This window comes from Leptosomus discolor, chromosome 11, assembly GCF_034619465.1.
Source record: "Leptosomus discolor isolate bLepDis1 chromosome 11, bLepDis1.hap2, whole genome shotgun sequence".
In the NCBI taxonomy this organism is placed as follows: Eukaryota; Metazoa; Chordata; class Aves; order Leptosomiformes; family Leptosomidae; genus Leptosomus; species Leptosomus discolor.
This window is the reverse complement of record NC_141401.1, coordinates 9,609,090-9,628,603: the sequence shown is the minus strand read 5'-3', so window position 1 is coordinate 9,628,603 and position 19,514 is coordinate 9,609,090. Positions and strand designations below refer to the sequence as shown.

The following is a 19,514-nucleotide window of genomic DNA, read 5'->3' as shown; positions in this document are numbered from 1 at the left end:
ACTACCCAGCAGACCTTGGGAGGAGCAACGGGGCAGCCACAGGAAAGCAGCAGCCTCTGCTCGCCCTGCTGTCGCTGCACGAAGCCGGCAGCCTCATCAGGCTCTTCACTTTGAGGACCAAGCAAATATTTAACAAGTTCCCCTTGCACTGTACCAGAGTTCATTATCCGGTCTCCTGAGCTCCTTCAGTCAGTAATATCCTCTAATTGATGTGATTTGGCACTTGGCCATAGAGTTAAATTGATTTGTAGACCAGCGGGAGACGGCAGATGCCCTTTACACTTGAGAAAAGTGGCATGTGGCTTTGTTTACTGCCTGCTGCAAGGGGATGCCATGGCAAGAGATGCCTTTTAGGAGTGCAGGAAGGGAGCCTGCCTCCTCAGTGTCCTCTTACCGCAGCCCCTGTTAGGTGACAAGGTGTGACTGCCACCAGTGAGCGCCTGGGGATGACTCCAGCCATGAAGTTCACCTTTCCTCCGTGACTCCAGGGAAGCTGATGCAAAGGGTGAGAGAAATGGGGAATTCCCTTCTCTAAACCCAAGATGCAGGAGGCATCTCCATGCTCTCTTCTGAGGGGTGCCCCAGCACAGGCTCCCATCTCAGGGCTGGCATCAGTCTCTGTTCTGGGACACAGAGAGTTACCTCTGCCTGTGTAAGGGCAGGAGGAGCAGGGACAACCCGCCTGCTCCCAGGGCGTGGGGAGGGCAGCAGCTGGAGGCTGCAGTCTGCTGGGGTTTATTTCCAGGAACTCACCAGCACTACAGTGTAAGGGTTGAACTCCAAAGCCTGCACAGATTTTCTTTCTAAGCTGCCAGAGTTTAGTGCTGAGCCGTCTCAGTCATCGTCAGTTGTTTGTTGGTGGGTTGGGGTGTTTTGTACAGTACAATTCCTGTTTTCGCTGTTTTAAATGTTTGTTAAGTTTGTCTAGTACCTTTTTGTTGTGCTTTCCTGTTGCTTTCAGTTGTATTGTTTATCTCATTTACAAATTGCTTTGTTACACACTAGTTAGGGCCTAGTCACGTAACTCTCTTTTACTCAGCATGGTCTACAAGTTTCTAGCATCCATATGCAACTCGCCTTCAGGATTTTACCTCCAGCATATTAACTCTGTGAAAAAGAGAATTCAGCGTTCAATCTCAGCTGTTATCATCAACCTAGTGCTCTGAATATTTAAGTTTACTTGAAAGCCTCTTTTTATAATTACAAAAAAAAAAAATTACTACAGTAGAAGAGTTAGAAATCTCACTTTCCATTTCAACCATCTTATTCTTATTCCAAGAATTTTAAGCTAGTATTGAAATCCTTTTCTTATCACACCAGAGAACCACATTCATCTTTAAGATATTTATTGATAATTAAAAATAATAAGATTCCAATCACTCATATAAAAATAATAAACCTGAATACACCAGCATGACTGTTAGAGGTGGGGGGAGAGATCCTTCTCCTCGGATGTCACCTTGCTCCAGTCATCATGGATCTGACAGGGCTGGAAGAATTTTTCCTGAGCACTGGCCGAATCCCACACGGAAGCCGTTGCCCTGGCAGTAACCTAGGGCCAGAAAATAACAGGATTTTGCCAGGAATAAAAGTGAATAAAGGCATAAAGAGATCAAAAATGAGTGGAAGCATCTCAGACATGCAATGAGGGGTAAAAAAAAAGAACACCTGGAAGAGTTCAAGTAGCCCAGGAATATACTAAAGAAAAAAGAAGCACAAAATTGTAAGCACAGCAATATGCAAGTTCAGTGAATTGATCAAAGAGCAAACAAGATGTCTGATATTTCTGTTTTCAAAACTAACCTGCAGCATCATCAGTCTAACTGGCAAGGTGATTTGCTGCCTGGCCCAGCCTTGCAATTGGTAAAAGTAAACCTGGATTCTCTTTCTGCAGCATTAGGACTGCTCTTGGGACATCGGGATGCTTATAGCCAGAAGGATGATCATTAAACCCCTTCAAACAGCAGGGACTAGCCTTGCAGAATCTGTTTCGCTTGCTAAAATCAAGCCACCTAGTTCCATGAAACTCAGCATCTGACTCAAAATATTAATTTATCCTCTATTATATAAACAGGCATTGAAGGTCTGCTGACTGCTGTGGAAGTTACCAGCCTGTGACAACATCTCTAACTACAGGACGATGCAATCTCTCCCTACTCTTGTGTGATGTGAGAGATGACATTAGGACGGAGATGCTGCAGCAACTCTTGCTGCCACGGGCCAGCTGAGCTGCTCCAGAAACAGCATCCATTAGCAAAGCTGCAGATGAAGGAGGGGAAGGGACACAGCCAGGGACTTCTGGCCCATCTGGGAAGACTATTCTGGGAAGAAACAGCTGAGGAGACCTACTGTATCTCTCTGCGACAACAGCTGATCAAAGGAAGGACACAAATGGCATATGCTGTATTTTAAGGACTGATAGAGATGGATTTTCTTAAAATAATGGAACACCTCATCTTCCCTGCGCGTGATAAAAATCAGCTGCCTCTGAGAAACCAAGAGGGAGCTGAACAGAACAGACCTTAACCCTAATTCCCACCCTCAGCATGGATCAGTGGAAACCTCCTCCGAGGAAGAGGAGGATGGGTGGGCTCAGGCTGCAGGGCAGCCAAAGTTATGGCAGCATGAGGACAGACCCTGCCAGCTCTAACCCACAGTGCAGCTCTCACAGCCAGGCTGAAACGAAGTTTCCCCAAGGACAGCAGTGCCTTGCGTAACAGCCTGCCCACAGACACCGTCCCAGTATCTGCTGGGTAATCCTCGTGCGTAAGCAATACTTGAGTAAGACACTTGCTTTAAGGCTCAGCTCAGTCTCCATTTGTCTCATTAGGCTTCATTGCCAGCTTTCCTTTGAGCGGCGGGTTATTATTTCAGTCCAGTTTAGTTATTCCTGCTGTCAGCCACCACTTAGAGCAGCACCAAGGAGCGGCACGTTTAACAAAGCAAGCTCTGTGCTGCCAGCAGCACCGGCCTGAGCTGAGTGCCAAGGAGCTACAGAGAGATTTCTGCAGCCGGCTGCAGCACACCATCAGCAACCCTTCCCTTACCGTGCTCCCTCCCTGAGATGCACTTCTTGGGAAAAACATATTTCTCTCATTTTATGTGTTAAGGCTTTGAAATAACTCCCACAAGGGGAGCAAGAACACAAAGTTGAAATAGGAAACCAGAAATTATGAGCTTGGCACTTGGCAAGAGCTAATGGCACTGTCTGAGTGAATGTCCTGAGAGGATGCAGTAGCACTAGCCCTGCCTCAAGGGTGCCTAAAGGCACCGGACCTGCCATACATCACTAAATAGCAGCAGATCCCAAACTGTCCCAGCAGACAGCCCCAGCAGCACCTGACTCCTGTGAATGGTGCGATGCCCTGATCACTACAGTCACAAACTGTTGCTGGTGTAAAATACCGCAGCAGACCGATTAACACGGGACTGTCCCGCTGGGGCAACGGTGCCTTCATCCAGGTTAACAGCAGTGTCATCGTGTCATCTTTAAAGATGAAAGACATCCAGGATATAAAGTATTTATTTAAGTAACACAGCATGTTCTGGGAATGAAGAACAACATGGGGCACAGCCTAGTCTCGTTTGTCCCTCATGTGGACAACTTGTGCCTGCAGCTCCCAAACTCATTGCCAATAAGGATGTCAGTGTGTAACTCCAAAGGGATGTTCATAATACCTCGCTGTACCCTAATTTAGGGCACTAGCCATAGTTACTGGAAGAAGACTGGCAAATCTGGAGGGCGATGTGGGACTGTGAATTGCTGGAGGAGTGTCTCTCTGCACTGAGTAGTCGCTGGGTTGTTGGGAGGCTGAAGGATGTTAGAGGTATTGGGGACTCCTCAGTTTCACCATCTACAGGTCTCTCCAGTACATCTCAATCTCCAATTGTCTCTGTATCTTCCTCTGCAAGACTGGCAGCACCTCACAGAAACATGATTTCAAAGCTATTGTGTAGGCTGCCAGGCAGGAGGCGCTGGGGCTCCGGCTGCAGCACTACCAAAACTGCTTATAGAGCCATCACTGGGGGACTGGAATATATTCTCTTTTTTTCATCACAGAAAAGTTCTTGGGTTTTGTTAAAAAGCTTTCTGAAAAAAATGAGGTATTATAGACTATTTTGGCAAAAATCCTAAAAGGTTGGATTAAGCAGGCACAGGTATGCGAACACATACTGTCATCACACTGTCATGTCCCTCAGGTTGCTGCACAGGCATTAGTCACTCACTTTTTCTCTGCCCTAAGTCACATTTGTAAGTGTTTCCTCATCGCTTGAGCCATTTTGTTCTCTGTGCAGACTATCTCTGGTCACATCAGCGTGATGGGGTTGCTCAGAGCCAGGTGTGGCACGGGCTGGGTCTCATCTGATGCTGCACAACATCCCACAAGATAGTCTTTAAAAACAGCAAAGACATACGCAGGCTTGAATCAAAAGTTTCTTGTGGCTGTTCTTGCCAAATATTTGCCACCTCAAAGCCATCAAGGCGTTGACAAGATGAGAGGCAAGGAAAAAAATAGATTTGTTTTGCACTAGTCTTTGGATTAAAAAAGAAGCAGGAGAGGGATTTAGATCACAAAACACCATGGTAGATACTAATTCATAAACCCCTTAGTTTATCAAGATGAAAAAACCACAGCCCAGCATGAAACAGCTCTCAAGCACAGCCCTTTTCAGAGAGGAGCTGGTCAGCTGTTCTGGCAGGCTTCATGCTGTTCTCCACATATTTAATTTGCAACACACTTTATTGAATACGCCTCTGTTACAAATGAAATATTATTTGCAAAATAATTTGCAAAATAACTTTTTTCAGCATTTGCCAAGCTGTGTTCTACATGCAAATTTAGACTGTGGCGGCAACAATACATCAACTCCTTCTTGTCCCAGGATATTTTTGCCCACAAAGGCAAACCATTGTCCCCTCAGCGCTCACGCACAGGCATAGCAAGATCAGCAAGCACTTAGCAAAGCAAATAACCTAGTCCAGAAAGCATTTATTGCAGGGAAATTTCTATCCACCTGCTTTTGCCTCCTGACAGGTAGGATGGAAATGACTGTGCTTGTGGGGCAGGTATGTACAGCACAGCCCGTCTCCCTGCCAGGCGCTTATGCCACTGGGATCCATCTATGGAAACGCGTCCTTGCTGCAGTGCAAGAGCAGTTGCTCGGCCATTACCTGTCAAAATGATTTCATCTCCGTCCTGCAGGAATTTACGAGACTGTCCATGGCCAAGAGGGATTTCTTTTGTCCCATTCCAGGACAGCTCCAGCATGGAGCCAAAGCTCTCCGGCTCCTGCAGCAAGAGTTCATAAACAAATAAATAACTTTTTAGTATCTGTCCTGTTGTTAAGCTGCTTGCTCCTGGAAGCAGACACACAAACATGTTGCTCTATAGAATAGAGTTTTGCTGTTGGTTTAATTCATTGATACCTTGCCTTGTTTTCCTGCCTTTGCATTTTAATTGCTTGCTCGCTGTAAGCAGTCACACTTCCAGCTGTTATCTGGTGTGTTTAACGTAGTGCTAAACCCTGTAAAAGTGGCTTGGGTCTGCTACAGCAAGAAAGGAAACAAATTGAGGGCACTGCTACAAATCCAGTGCTTTTATGCAGTCACGTTTCAGATTTTTGTTCTTCAGGAGAACAAAGCTGGTGAATGTTTGTAAGTCTTTAATGTCAGTCTGCAGTACAATAGTTTGAAGGAAGCAAAAAGCTCTTCAGAGAAGCTCAAAATCGAAGTGTAGTTATCCCAACTTGGAAACAACTTACCTGAGGCTGTCTTTCAGACAGCATGAACAGGATTTATATTTGATGTTTCAGAAAGTGCATGTTACCCATATATTGCAACAACTGTCCATATGGCAGTTCAAGGGGAGTAATAGCTTGTGAAGTTCACTCCAAATACGTAGTGTTAGAGAAAATAAAAGTTACACCCATGCACCTTTTATGTTCTTCTCAGAATCAAAAAAGCTGCATTTCATAGAGCATAAAGGGGCCAAGTGATGCTTGTGCACAGAGATTAATTTGCATCTGCAGTAAAATAGTTCTTAGGGAAAAGAATGCAGGAGAGATTAAAAACAAAAAAAAAAACAATAACAACAAAAACTCCACCAGTTCTCAGTGTGATTTCAGGGCTACCAAAGCATCAGCCCAAAGGAAAGAACTGCAGATATTTTCATGGCTGCTCAAATCAAACAGAGCTTAGACCCAAAGCCCTGCTCGGGTGGTTTTGGATTGCTGACCAGTTCCCAGTGACTGCCATTATTTAAACACTTACGGGTCCACTGATTGTGCCAGAGGCCAGGAGATCTCCAGGTCTGAGGTTGCACCCGTTGATGGAATGATGAGCCAGTTGCTGTTTCATGGTCCAGTACATGTGCTGGAGGAAGGAGGAAGAGGAGGCTAAAGCAAAGGAGGACAAACCTCTGACGTGCCATTAGGCTATGTAGAATGTATTGCATTCTTGGGGTGATGCTGGTTAGACTGCCCCCAAACAAAAGTTTCCTCATTTAATCAGGAACGTTTAGCAGCCTAAAAACAACCTCCACAGTCACTTAATGCTGCACTGTTGATAGTTACTGTGGCCTGGCTAGTTGCTTTCTAAATCATGACCAGGAGCTGCTATGTGCGTATAAAATACACACTTTAACATGCAATTTAGTCCCTTGAAATTTTTCTTTATTCAGCTGGATGTCATTTCTCTTCTTCTTGCTCTTTTAAGGCCAGCACTGTTGACCCAGGATCCATGATTAAGTCCAGTATTTTAATGGCTTTATAGAAAATTCTCCATATTACTGATTTGCTGAGTACTGATTTACTGATTAAGGTAATTACTATGCAAAGAACCAAATGTGAATATAAAATTGATCGAGAAATGCTGCAGCTGGTACATGTACCTCCTGGCTTCAATCAGTCTGTAGAGGCAGAGCCACCCCGCTGCCCGTCGAGGGGCCGGGGCAGCCCCGGGCTCGGGGCGATGTTGCAGCATCGAGTCTGGATCTAAATTACCGGCCGCACCTCGGCCCAGCAAGAGGCAAGCCCCTTCGCCTGCGAGTGCCTCCCTCTCACCGCTCCTTGCCTAATGAGCACACAACTTACGATGCTCTGAGCACCCTAAACCGAGCAGCAGGAAGAGCTGCCCGCTTCTTCGGTGCTCAAGCACTCAGGTGTCTCTGTGTGATCTCCCACCACCCTCCACTCTTTTCCCTCTGTCCCCTGCGCACGCACGCACCAGGTCTGATCTTCAAAGATCAATGTTTGAAATTGCCTAAGGCTGGAGTTGATGGCATCAGCAAGATTTCAAACAAATAAAAGATACTGGAATCGTACCTTGAAATTGCTTCTGCATATAGTAGCTGGCATGCTCATTCCTTCTCCTGCAGAAAATAAAAAACAAGAAATGGGAGCAATCTGTGTTGGATGAATGATTTTGGAGTCTTTTGATTTTGCAGATGGATGGAGACTTCTTTTATCATTGTAATCCCTAGGAAGAAACAAGTAATAACATTTTCAATGGATATGAAGGCCAGCATTTCATAGTAAACAAGCGTGTGGATGGCACCAGGGTAGCATCAAGCCGCCCATTTCCTACTCTCTGCTCAACTACAGGAGCAACATCTGGACCTACCGGTCAGCAGGGCCAGGAGCTGGGGGTCTGAGCTGGGTTAGCATCTGAATCCCACATACATCTGCTCTTTCCATGCCCTGCTTAGCCCTGCCCATGCAGGCAGCCCCACAGGGACACTCCTCATCACAAGCCGATCGTCTCGGAGGCCTTCCCTCCTTGACACATTGCTGCACGGCCACCGGGGAGCATGAAGAGCTTTGCCTCTTTCTTTGACAGAGGCAATCTGGGCAACGATGGAAAAGGAGGACCGCAGAGCCAAGAGCAAATTGTCTGAAATATGTGGTTGTTCTGCATTCCTTAATGGGCAATTTCAGCTTCATAACCCACTCAGCATTGCCGTACCTTTAATAGCAACAAAGAGCTTGATGTCAAAAGTGTAGGGTTCTTTATCCTGAAGGTAGGGCAGCAGCTTGGGATCCTAAAAGCATATAAAAGGCATCACAGTCTAAACAAACAGAAAGGAAAAATTCCACGAGGCATCCCCGTGACTTTTTGCTTAACCAGCCTGCGCCCACACCCCGTTTACTTCACTGCTACTACTGCTCAGACTATTGCTTTGCTTGCTCTCATGCTCACACTTTTAAAGATCTTTCTGAACAGATGTGATATCCATATAATCTGATTCCTTTTCCACATGCGGGCTGCAGAAGCCCTCTCCAACGTGACGGCGTGGATGTTAATCCAAGAAGCACACCTTTGCTCTGTGCCTGCGCAGAGAAGATGGTGAGTTCTCTGCAAGACTCATTATTATCTTTTTCAATTTTAACTAGAAGTCTGCATAATGCAGACAACTGGAAATGCTTGAACAAAGTGTTTTGGCCTAAGTCCACTCTCTCTCCACTGCTTGCTGGATGCTAAGTGCTTCCAAATGCTAACAAGAAGCTCTCTGATCCGTTTATTTTCCAGGTGTTTTAAATACGATTTTTCTGCCCTGCTCAAGCAGGCAGGATGACAGCTCACGGCACCATGTGCCAGCGCCACTGATATCAATCGGCATTTGAACTCAGAGGACCCAGGGTGCATTCATATGTTTGGAAGCAGGATCACAGTTGTAAACTCCATGAAGAAAGTGCTTGGCATTGATACAGCTCAGTGATTTCTACTGATGGGACCTACCAGTTCTGCTCAGATTTTTCTAGCACTGCTTTTGCTTTATTTCAACCCTTTCTCTTGCTAACCTGGACAGGGTTTGGCAACACGAATGGCATGAGAGCTTCCATGGTAACAACCCAAGGAGAGATGGTCGTGCCAAAGCTCTTGCTCAGGAATGGACCCAGAGGAACGTATTCCCATTTCTGGATGTCACGGGCTAGGAAGAGAAAAGCAATGCTGTTAAACATACCCTAGGTGTTGTGCAGCCATCACACCTGTGAAAGAGTAACAGGGACTGGAAATGTTATCACCACTCTTTTCTAGCCATTGTGCCCAAATCCTGATTTAATTCTGTCACTTTCAGACCCTCAAACCAATTTTCTTAGACCAGCTACATGAGCAAGAAAAGTCAGCAATAATTAAAACAAGTCAGGCCATCCTCATATAACCAGTATGTTTATCCCTGGTTTAGTTAATGGTTTTACACCCGGTAATCGTCCATGCCCATTGTAGGGCCAATTTCAACTAGTTAAATCTATACAGAGACTGAGGGATTTGTGATCACCTAATCCTTTTCCTACTCCTGACACTGAAATCAATCCTCTGTTAGAATCACCATCCTTAGGGCTGCTCCATCCCTGCCTGGAAGAAACTAGACTGATACTAGCTCTTTCATAAGTAAATAAATCTTCATTAGGCAGCAATTTCTGGTTCTACTGATTGATTGAAGATGGATTGAGATAGAGCCTGAGAAATGCAGACAGTATTCCATTTTCATCCCTTTCAACCGTACCCAGTGGTTTCAATGATCGCTATTCTGCTATTAAAATATATAATTTATCCCTATGTAGGGTTTCCCCTCTCCAGGCAGACTCCCGCAGCACCAGTTACCACTCCAGTCATTCATAAGGACCATCCCAAAGATGTGCTCCTGGGCTCTGCTGATAGGAATTGGCTCCCCGTAGTTGTTTCCAGGACCTACAAAGAATGCCTGAAATTGAAAAGCAAAATGTTCATTAAGGAACTTTTTGAAGCTAAGAATCTGTACTGCACAGAGGGTTACACGCACGAGCAACAGAGGCTTGGCAGGGTGGGATTTTGCATCATTTCCATACACAATTAGACAAAACCCATGGCCTACTCCCTCTTTCTTCCCTTCCATGAAGCTGGCAGGCTTGGAATACTTAAGAGCACTGTGTTGCTAAGAGACAGTCCTTAAATAAGGGCACGATGTTGTCGAAACGCAGGAGCAAAAATGGTCCCTCCTAATTACAATCCGGATGCAGAACAGGTTTGCCCACTGAAATGACTATTTGCTGCAGACAGTGAACAGCGAAGAGTTTAAAGTCATCTGAGGGGATGCTGAATGTGGCTGGAGCCTCTCCTGGCAGTGGGGAAGAGGAGGCAGGTGAAGAAATGTGCCAAGTAAAATGGGTCATGAACTGGGTGCCTGCAATTGCTCTCTTAGAACATGTACGGCCTGAGCATGTGGCAGAGCATTCTACAAGGAATCTCAGTTGTCTCTTTTTGCCAACAATACGGAAGTTTTGTCTTCCAAATCCTTCATCAGCCTAAATCCGCTCTCACAGCAGCCAGCAGTAAAACTCAGGCTGCAAAGCAGAGGTAAAGCAGGACTTCGTGTACCCCACTTCATGGGACTGCCTCCCACTTTATGGGACTGCCTCCCACTTTATGGGACTGCCTCCCACTTTATAGCATTGATCTGCAAAGCATACAGGACTAAAGGCTTTCAGTTCATTTCCCTTAATATTACACTTCTTCCATTGTTTTTTTTTTAAACGGGAGAGAATATAAAAATCACATAAATCATATAAATCATAATGAACAACCCTATAAAACTCTCCCTTCTAGACCACACTAAGCCACAAGAAGATGCACCTTCCAAGGATGTTTTATTACAACAGCCACAGCAGAGGTTTCATCTTTCCAGCCCGAAGGATGAGGAGTTTGAATTGTACTCCCAAGAACTCATGGCTTCCTCTGCTCTGGGCTCAAGGTGCAGACAGCTTGTATTTCCAAAATCCCCAGCATCCATTAAAAGATCCTGGCTGCAGTGCAGAGGTAACTGCTAACCAGATAACAGGCTGTGGTGTCTGATAATTAGAATTACGCCTGCCTGCTTCCAGACTGCTGCACTAGTGCTCAGATTTGGCCAGGCGAGCTGTTTCCAGCCTAAAAGCTCTATTAGCGAACCACCCCATGAACTAACGCACCCTGCAATTCGTCAGAAGGGAAGGTTTCCTCCACAGAAATCTTTACTCCCTGCTGCACAGACTCAGAGGGAAACACAGGAATGGACCTTATGAGATATTCATTTTAGAAGAAGCCAAACCTACCTTTTCTTCCCTGTTTCTATTTTAATGTTTTTTCAAGTGGTAGGGAAAAAAGCCCCATCTTACCATTTCTAGCTCGATATCCAGACGTTTACAAGCACCAAACACTGGAGGTTTATCTGCGGGTAGAAGAAAGAGTATTTTACAACAGGGAAGCGTGTAGGGAAATAAAAGCCAGAAGAAACAGAGCAGCTGATGCTGCCTGGCTTGCAAACACAAGATGGACTTAGCTCAGGGCCTTCTCTTGCCCTGACCCCAGGCTGGGCTTTAGACAAGGCATCCAAGACCTTTCCTCTCCACTATTCTATGATGTGGAAGAAAAATTTAAAAAAATATAAGAAGCCACGTCAAAAGCCTACCACGGACTCACCATTGTCAGGTTTCATTTGCCCCACAGGTCTCCGGATGGGCGTCCCAGACACCACAACAGACGATGCCCGGCCATGATAACCGACAGGTAAGTGCAGCCTTGTGAAAGAGCATCACAGAGCGTGGGTTAGCTGTGTAATCATCACCATCCAGAGCAGCTTTTCGGGGCAGGAGCACCACGGGGATGTGGGGTACAAAGCGAGAGCTCTGCAGAGATGGGCATGGACATTTGCACCTTACTTGCTCTGAGATAAAGACGTGAAGAAACTATAATCCAAAGCCATGTGGCTGTGTTAATGCCCTTTTGTGCCGCTGCTGCACTTAATTCCTTGGAGCTTAAACCCTGCTTTCTCGTCACTCAGCAAAAAACAATTTCTTAGGTAAATCTGTTTTTGAACTGGAGGCCTGCACTATAATCAGTGCTGCAACAAAATGCATGCAGACTCGGCTAAGGCTGGGGAAATGTGGTTTTCAGTTCTGTTACTGAACTCTTGACAGTACAGATTCTCATCTGCTATGAACTGAAAACAGTATTTTGCTTAAAGACTAATGAAATCGTTAAAAAATTGTATATACATATAGATAAGCATGCAAAATAATGCTGCACCAGAGAAAAACCTGAAGTACCCACCAGTTAGGCATCAAGGCGTTCTCCTTCCCCCTGAACATGATCCCGACGTTTGTGGCATGTTGGCGTGAAGAATAGAAGTCAGTGTAATCTCCTGCATGGAAAGAAGCCCATAAAATAGGGATCAATGGTAGGAAAGTCCCTCACCTGCTGGGGCTAAAGCACATCGTGCACTGCTGGCAATGAAAAGAGCAGAAAAGGAGACAGAGGCATGTAGCAACATTTAGTGTTATTAGCACAGGGATGTAATTAATAGTATGAAGGTGGTGATTAACAGTTCACCTATAAATTATGCCTACAAAACTGGCCTTTTTTTTTGGAAGCCTCCAGTAGAGAAGAGGGGGGAGAAGCGCAAGGACCTAAAGCAGCAGCCAGCTTTCCAGAGGCAAGCCCGGTCCCACCGCTCGCTCTGCCTTGACGGCGGTGCCCGGGTGAGGGACTCGGCTCATACTCAGGACATCTGCTGCCCTCTGCTGCCATCCCTGGCAAACAGCTCCCCACCGGCCCCTCCGTGGGAAACCAGAGGGAAATTTGGGGGGAAAAAACCTCAGCTTGGGAGGGGGCATTTCCATTACGTTCAGTGGTTCTGCAAGCTCAGCCAGTTCTCTCGCAGCCCCAGTAGAAGATACAGCCAGGGCTTGCTCTCAGGACAAGCACGAACCCTGCAAGGACAGAGCTGAAGAGAAACGTGGTGGAAACCTAAATAACTTGTAGTTGCACGATCGGCCAATGTCATACTGCCAGGGCAGCACTCTCACAGCACTCACGACTGCCAGGAGCCAGCAATTTTTTGACAAGACATATTCAACCTGGAACTATTTTCAGGAAGGTATCACATCTACGGGAACTCGTCATGGTTCCTTTGGGCCAGGCCAGACTGTCCCAAACGAGGGCTGTGCCCCGCAGGAGCTAAAAGCCCAGGGGGAACAGGGCTTGGCTGGGAAATGGGCAAGTTCACATCCCTGCTCCTGGGAAAGTCACATCCCTTGAGTGATTTTGATCAAGTTGGTTTGGGTCCACATATAAATTTCTGTTAAATACCTGTACAGATACACTAACTCCAAAGCAGACCATGGCGTCATGGGAGTGAAGGTAAGATTTGGGATGCAGAGTAACAGCCTGGGAGCAGAGAATCATGGTTGTTTCTGAGGCTATGCCGGAGTATCTGCCTTGCAAAACTTTGGAAGATCTAAACTATTTTCTGCTGGCAAATAGGGAAAATGTTGGAAACTGAACAAGTGTTTCTTCCCTGGCTCTAGTCACAAAGGCCTTTGGTGATGCCAAGCTGCTGACAAGAGTTATGTGGCACCAGACAACCCTGATTTAGTGAAAATTGCATCCAGGAATTTTCTGGCTGCTATTGAGCTTCCCCAGGCTTTTATTCTTGTGCCGCAGACAGCACCTACCTTTCATTACGTACAATAAACTACTTCTGGCTCCTGCAAAACCCATTCCCTGTCACATCTATGATCTGTCTGTCTGAGCAAGTTGGAAATAAAGCAGCTTCTCCAGGCGGGAGCAAAGGGCAGCGCTGAGCAGCCGTCAGCTGCAGGAGACTCACCGATGCGGGCTGGCAGGTGCATCATCGCAGAAGCTTGAGGTACAAATGCTCTGAAATGGAAAACAACTACTTCAGCTCTCCAAAAATTTGCAGTTCTTGCCCGCCAGTGGTTTATAAGCATGTAAGAGGCTGACTTTCTCTCCTAGCTCCTTCCTTAATGTATTTTGCAAAGCCTTGCAGGAAAAAACAAACCTTGCAGAAAAACTAAGACATCTGCACAAGCTGCTGTGAGAGGGATGGTTATGACCGAAAGGAGCACCCGTCAGGGTGTGAGCAGTAAGGAAGGCACGCCTGAGGCGAGCCGGCTGGTTTTCCAAGGGGCACGGCGGCACACTGCATGCCCGTGCACACGGCTGAGCAGGTCATCACTGCCTCTGCTGCGTGGAAAGGATGATTTTGTGGGACACGGCTCTCGGGGTGCCCGACTTGAACTGCTGGGCCTGCTCAGGGAAGGTCCCTGTGTCAAGCAGCCGTTCAACCCCTCTCCTGCACCTATGTGCCTAAATCACCCCAGCAAGACAGGGAGGAACGGCTCCTGCTTGCTGCCCGGGCAGGCGCTTGCAGCATTTAAAGCACCACTCTGGGCAAACAGGAAGGTGTGCGATTGATGGACGGACACGCAGGTTTTCCATCAGCGCAGCACGGAGCGGAGCACAGTCCTCCCCTCCCACCCCCACACCACTGCGCTGCCCCGTATCTGAAGCCAGTTTGCGACAACAGATTCAGTTTTAGCAAAGTCAGGCAGTTTCTGAGAAGCAATTGCAGGGGGTCTCCCCACGCCAGAAGATGCCCCAGTGCTGGGGGAGGTGGGAGAGGTGGAGTGGAGACCCTTGCAGCCACGTCTGCAGCGAAGGCCATGGTGGAGGGGATGCGGCAGGTCTGGGCACAGACCAGGGCAGCACTCGGGGCTCCCAGGTGGAGGGTGACACCTTGGATCTGTGGTCAGTTAATCAGAGATGTAATTAAGAGGGGGAAGCTCTCAGCATGCTCAGACCCCAGTTAATTCCCACGTAGGCGGCAGGTAGCCACGTTCAGATTTCAGTTTTGGTGCCTTGGATCACCAGGTGATGCAGGGCACGGCTGAAAGGTCACCGCACCCTGCAGTGCCTCTCCCCGCTCCCCCACCTTCTCCGCAGCTCGGCGTTGTCCCTCAGGGCCGGCTCGTTGGCTGACAGCAGCTTCTGGAGAAAAGCCCTCGCCTCCGTCCACGCCGCCCGGCCCAGACCCATGAAGGCGTTCAGGGTAGGCTGACCGGTGATACAGAGCGAGAAAAGACCACGTTTTACTTAACCTTCGCATGCATGGAAGATGTCCTGCACTTTCACCCCAGGGCTGAATGCCTGCGGGTTGGGGTTAGGCGGCGGTGACTGCCCAGATTGCCTGTGCACCCTGTTCATAACTGCCTGCACTCCCGTCCTCCCAACACAGGTCCTCTGAAGCAGGACCTGCTGCATGTTTGCATCATGCCCGTCCTAACACACTACTTCAGACCTTAGGGGCTTTGGTACCTCAACTAGTTGTAACCAGAGGTCATTTGTATTTACCTTTACCCTTAACACAACCGCCCTGTCATTACAATCCCATCTGATTCCATGCCATGAAGTGCTGAAGGCACAAGCAGGACTGAAGTAACGTTTAGCTTTGTGTCAGACCCCTGCATTGCCACTTTGATGAAACTTTCAGTGAAAATGTCCTTTGGACCCCTGTAAGCAGAGCCCACCCGACAACACATTTCCCGTTCATGTCCACTATCTCACCACAAGTTACTAAAATCCCTTATGAGATATTTCTAAAGTGTGTGTGGAAATCAGAACAATGGACTCTGATAAATACCTGGTCAAAGACATGCTGATGTTTGGCAAGAGCTGGTCCGTTGAACAGATGTTTAATGACGCTGAGATCCAAAATCTGGTCTCCAATCGCTACCCCGAGCCTGTGCCTAGGCTGCAAAGTAGCAAAAGGAGGGGAGGGGAGAGAAGAAGAATTTATGCTTGTACCCACAAATCCTCCAAAGAGCAGGGGGAAGACAGTGAACACAGAGTTTAGCCTATCAAGGACAAGGGTCTGATATCACAGCAACCGACCATGAAAAGCTAGCCGATGAGACTGGCTGCTGAAAAATGTTAAGACATAGAGGCAGAACATCATTGCAGACTCCCTACAGATCTTGAGGGGTGTGAGAGCACCTTCTCCTCATCCCCGTCTTTTGGGAGAAGGATAGGACAAGCAGAGGTTTCTTTCCCTGCTCCCTTTTCCCCAGAAGTATTTTCCCACCCCTCATTAATGCATTAATGCAGAATAAGCTCATACATCTGAAACATGCCGTGAAGTAGGAGAATGCTATTCCTCCTTCTACAGGTGGGGAACTGAGCAATAGGCACGCTATGGGCAGGACTGATCTCATCCCTCTCACCATGTAACTGGAGAGAGAAATAGGCATTTCTCCACCACCGTTCCACCCCAGAAGACAAAGGTTGCTCCAGACTCCACTGACGATATCGGGAATGAGGTGCATCTTGCTCAGCCACATTATTTCTGTACCACGTTGAACGAGGCTGCCCTACGTAACCCACCCTCCCCTCGCCATGCAAGGAGCCCACGACGTGCGTGCAAACCCTAGTCTCGATCCTCGCTATAGGAACAGCTTCCCGCATGTACAGTAGATGGTGGCTGCATTCACCAGGCAGATGCAACCCCAGACACAAAGACCCTGTTCATCCACCGCAGCTCTCGCAGGGCCGGTGCCAAGCGCGTGCGGAGCCGGCGGCGACGGCGGAGGAGCAGCACGGACCATCCCACTGCAGCTCTGCCCCAGCTGTACGGGGGGTTATAAAAACGGTGCAGCACTCAAAGGCAAATTTCAAGTATTTGTGTCTTTATACACATAAAGACAAACGAGTTACAGTCATTATGAAAACTAGTTTACCAAAAGGGAATAACCATCTATGAAAATCCATGCTATTAAGCCTATTTTTTTAACCTTTAATTTCTAAACAAGATTCCAAATGTGATAATAAGTATTTACTCAGCAAACATTCCTGCAAGAAAAAACTAAAGGTCATGCCAGCTTAATTTGTAACGGGGATAGTCAGGAATGACATCACTGCTTTAGCTTAAAATCATTAAAACATTGGGCTACGTTTAGAACACTATTTTCCTAAATAATTTCCCTAAGTCCTTGCCTGTCTTTTTATAGGGTTTAAGTGAAGACATTTTCTTCAGAGAACAGCTACTGGAGAGGACAGAAAAATAATCCAAACTTGCTAGATAGCAAACCACACATCTAGGAAGAGATTAAATGAACCATCTCGGTTTTATCTTTGGGACATACCACATCAGAAAAGACAATCTTCCGGTTTAAAGTCTTTTTTTTTTTTTAAACCTGCATGGATAAGCCAAGACAGCAGAAACCAGGTGATAATCACGAAGCTTCTGTGAGCAATGATAAATAAATCCTCCACTTTTTCCTTCCGAGATGCAGCTCTTGGCTCGTTTCCCTTTCTCCAGGAGGACACATCTCCGGGGTTTCATCCTGGCAGGCATCCAGAGGTGTGAGGTTCAGCCTAGCTGAGCTCAGTCCTCACGAAAATGGGAACTGGGAGCTACCTCCTTGGAAGAAAGGTTGAACCATGTTTTCTTATAAGATCATAAAATACAAGGCCTGAAGCTCGCTCAACCTGTAGCCTTTGGGCATAGCCTTAAACATAACACACTTTTACACGTTCAATGCATCGCTGCATAAACGTACGCCCAATAAAACACAACAGGTCAGCTGCAAAGACAGAAATGAAACGCACATTTTGTGCCCTGGTTTAAGGCTTTTGCAGCCAGCAAACACACTCACCAAGAGCAGGCTCTTAGCAGACCAGAAACACTCACTTGCAAATATGGTGTTCTCAATTCAGACTTTTCCCTTGTGACAGTTCATGTTGTGCAAGAGGGGCGGGGACTATTTCTAGAGAACTAACAGTAAATTCAAATAAATATTTAATGTGTCTTCTTAAGGGTGACGGTGTGATTATGTTCAGTCACAAAGAAAATGAAGGATCGAGTTAAAAAGCATCAGTGTAAACTGTGCTGTGCCTCTGCTTAGGAGAGGATCAAACGCAGATTTAATGATTTCACAAAAAACAGTCAAACACACACAAAAACTACTGTATGTGTTAAACAAAGTACTTCTCATAACTATTAACACTTTTCTTCTGTGCAATTTTAAAGAAGCTGTCATTAAAATAAACACATTAAGAAAAAATACAACATGGCAGCTACAGTTTTGCTGTCAAGTCAGGAATCCCATGCAAGTGTCTCAGGTTGGGAAGTTTTCCTTAATCACAGAATGGCAGGGGTTGGAAGGGACCTCTGGAGATCATCCAGTCCAACCCCCTGCTAAAGCAGGTTCACCTACAGCAGGTCACACAGGATCACGTCCAGGCAGGTTTTGAGTATCTCCAGGGAAGGAGTCTCCACAACCCCCCTGGGCAGCCTGTTCCAGTGCTCTGCCACCCTCAGAGTAAAGAAGTTTTTCCTCATGTTCCTGTGCTCCAGTGTGTGCCCGTTGCCCCTTGTCCTGTCACAGGGCACCACTGAGAAGAGCCTGGCCCCATCCTCTTGACACCTGCCCTTCAGATATCTGTAAGTGTTGATAAGGTCCCCTCTGTCTTCTCTTCTCCAGGCTAAAGAGCCCCAGGTCTCTCAGCCTTTCCTTGTAAGAGGCTGCCAGGAATTTCTGCTCTTATTCATAGCCTGGGGACAGTTACAACACCCCAAGGACAAAGTCTGCAGTTACTCACCTCCTGCTTAGTGGAGAAAACCCCATAGGGGAGATTTTGGAGAGGAAAATCAGAGTCCTTGTCTACCTGGATGAAAGACATGCTGAACGTCAAGCAGTCCCTGCTTACGACAAGAGCCCCCACCTCCCGGGCTGCTGCATGCCCTCCTGGGAGGAAGCTCCTCTCCAGCTGTTCTAACCCAGAGCACAGAAGCACCAAATCCCACCCTCTGTCCTCAGCCCCAAACCAATCACTGACCCACCTCCATCCCACCCCTCCGCTTGCTCCCTCCAGCAGCAGTTAATCAGTGCCAGAGGTCTGCATGAGTCAGCAGATGTTGACTGTTCCTGGCAAGGTAGGGACTGGTGGAGAAACAAGCTCTTCCCGCTCGATAAACCCTCACGTGAAACGGAGGCCTTCTTTTACCAGGGACATGGCTGCGGGTGGGGGATCTGAGCAGACAGCTCTAAGACCAGAGGTAACTCCGCCCAGTTACCTTCTGAGGGGCTGCTTACGTGCCAGGGCGAAATGGTTATGCCCACACTGAGCAGCTCTTCCACCAGGAGCTCAGCAACGCTTGGCAAGTTGCACAACTCACACCTGAAACTGAGCTTTGGGTGCTTTTTAGTTTTGTAATGCTGCACCTGACCGAGTCCCTCTGTTTTCTCCAGATAGTTCCAGCAGCTTGAAAACCTGGAGATATGTACAACCACCCATAAAGAGCAGGAAGGCAGGTCTTTCTGCTCCCAGCCCCAGCTTTCTCCCACCTGCAGGAGAAAATTCACCCATATTCAGGAAAAGTGGAAACCAGTGAGAGAGTATCCTCAACATTAGAACTAAATAACCAAGTCCACCCCTTTTCAGTAAAAATGGTTAGATGCTTTGACTGCCAAGCCAATGAACTGGTTTCCTGCTCAACTTTCTTTTTTGGCAGAGGAGACTCATTAGAAGAAATGCTGCAAGCTGTACAGCCAGATATTCGGTGTAAGATGACACAACAGCATTGATGACAGCCCATCTGTGACAGCTCTTCACTAGTGGAGATGCAAGCTCACGTGGTGCTGTTTGAAAGGGGGTCTTATTTAAATAATACAATGCCTCACACAAACTTCTGTAAAGT

General features: G+C 47.0%; 1 protein-coding gene across 1 annotated transcript; it reads right to left on the bottom strand.

Moving 5' to 3' along the window:
* Positions 1-1,472: 1,472 nt before the first annotated feature.
* Positions 1,473-18,496, bottom strand: FAH (fumarylacetoacetate hydrolase). Its single transcript, XM_009947376.2, has 14 exons — positions 18,416-18,496; positions 15,459-15,569; positions 14,751-14,872; positions 13,626-13,675; positions 12,068-12,158; positions 11,438-11,535; positions 11,134-11,186; positions 9,605-9,704; positions 8,800-8,930; positions 7,964-8,039; positions 7,324-7,370; positions 6,272-6,373; positions 5,174-5,291; positions 1,473-1,552 (listed from the first exon to the last, which is right to left on the bottom strand). The coding sequence occupies exons 1-14, from the start codon at positions 18,494-18,496 to the stop codon at positions 1,473-1,475; spliced, it is 1,260 nt and encodes a 419-aa protein (XP_009945678.1).
* Between the last annotated feature and the right edge of the window lie 1,018 nt (positions 18,497-19,514).

Bases quoted from the DNA above. Each gene is read 5' to 3' on its own strand.
- FAH (XM_009947376.2), bottom strand. From the start codon at position 18,496: ATGTCTTTCATCCAGGTAGACAAGGACTCTGATTTTCCTCTCCAAAAT. The intron at 8,931-9,604 runs GTAACTGGTGCT...TTCTCTTCCTAG, and splicing joins CCTTATGAATGACTGGAGTG to CCCGTGACATCCAGAAATGG. The intron at 7,371-7,963 runs GTACGGCAATGC...TATTTTCTGCAG, and splicing joins GCTCTTTGTTGCTATTAAAG to GAGAAGGAATGAGCATGCCA.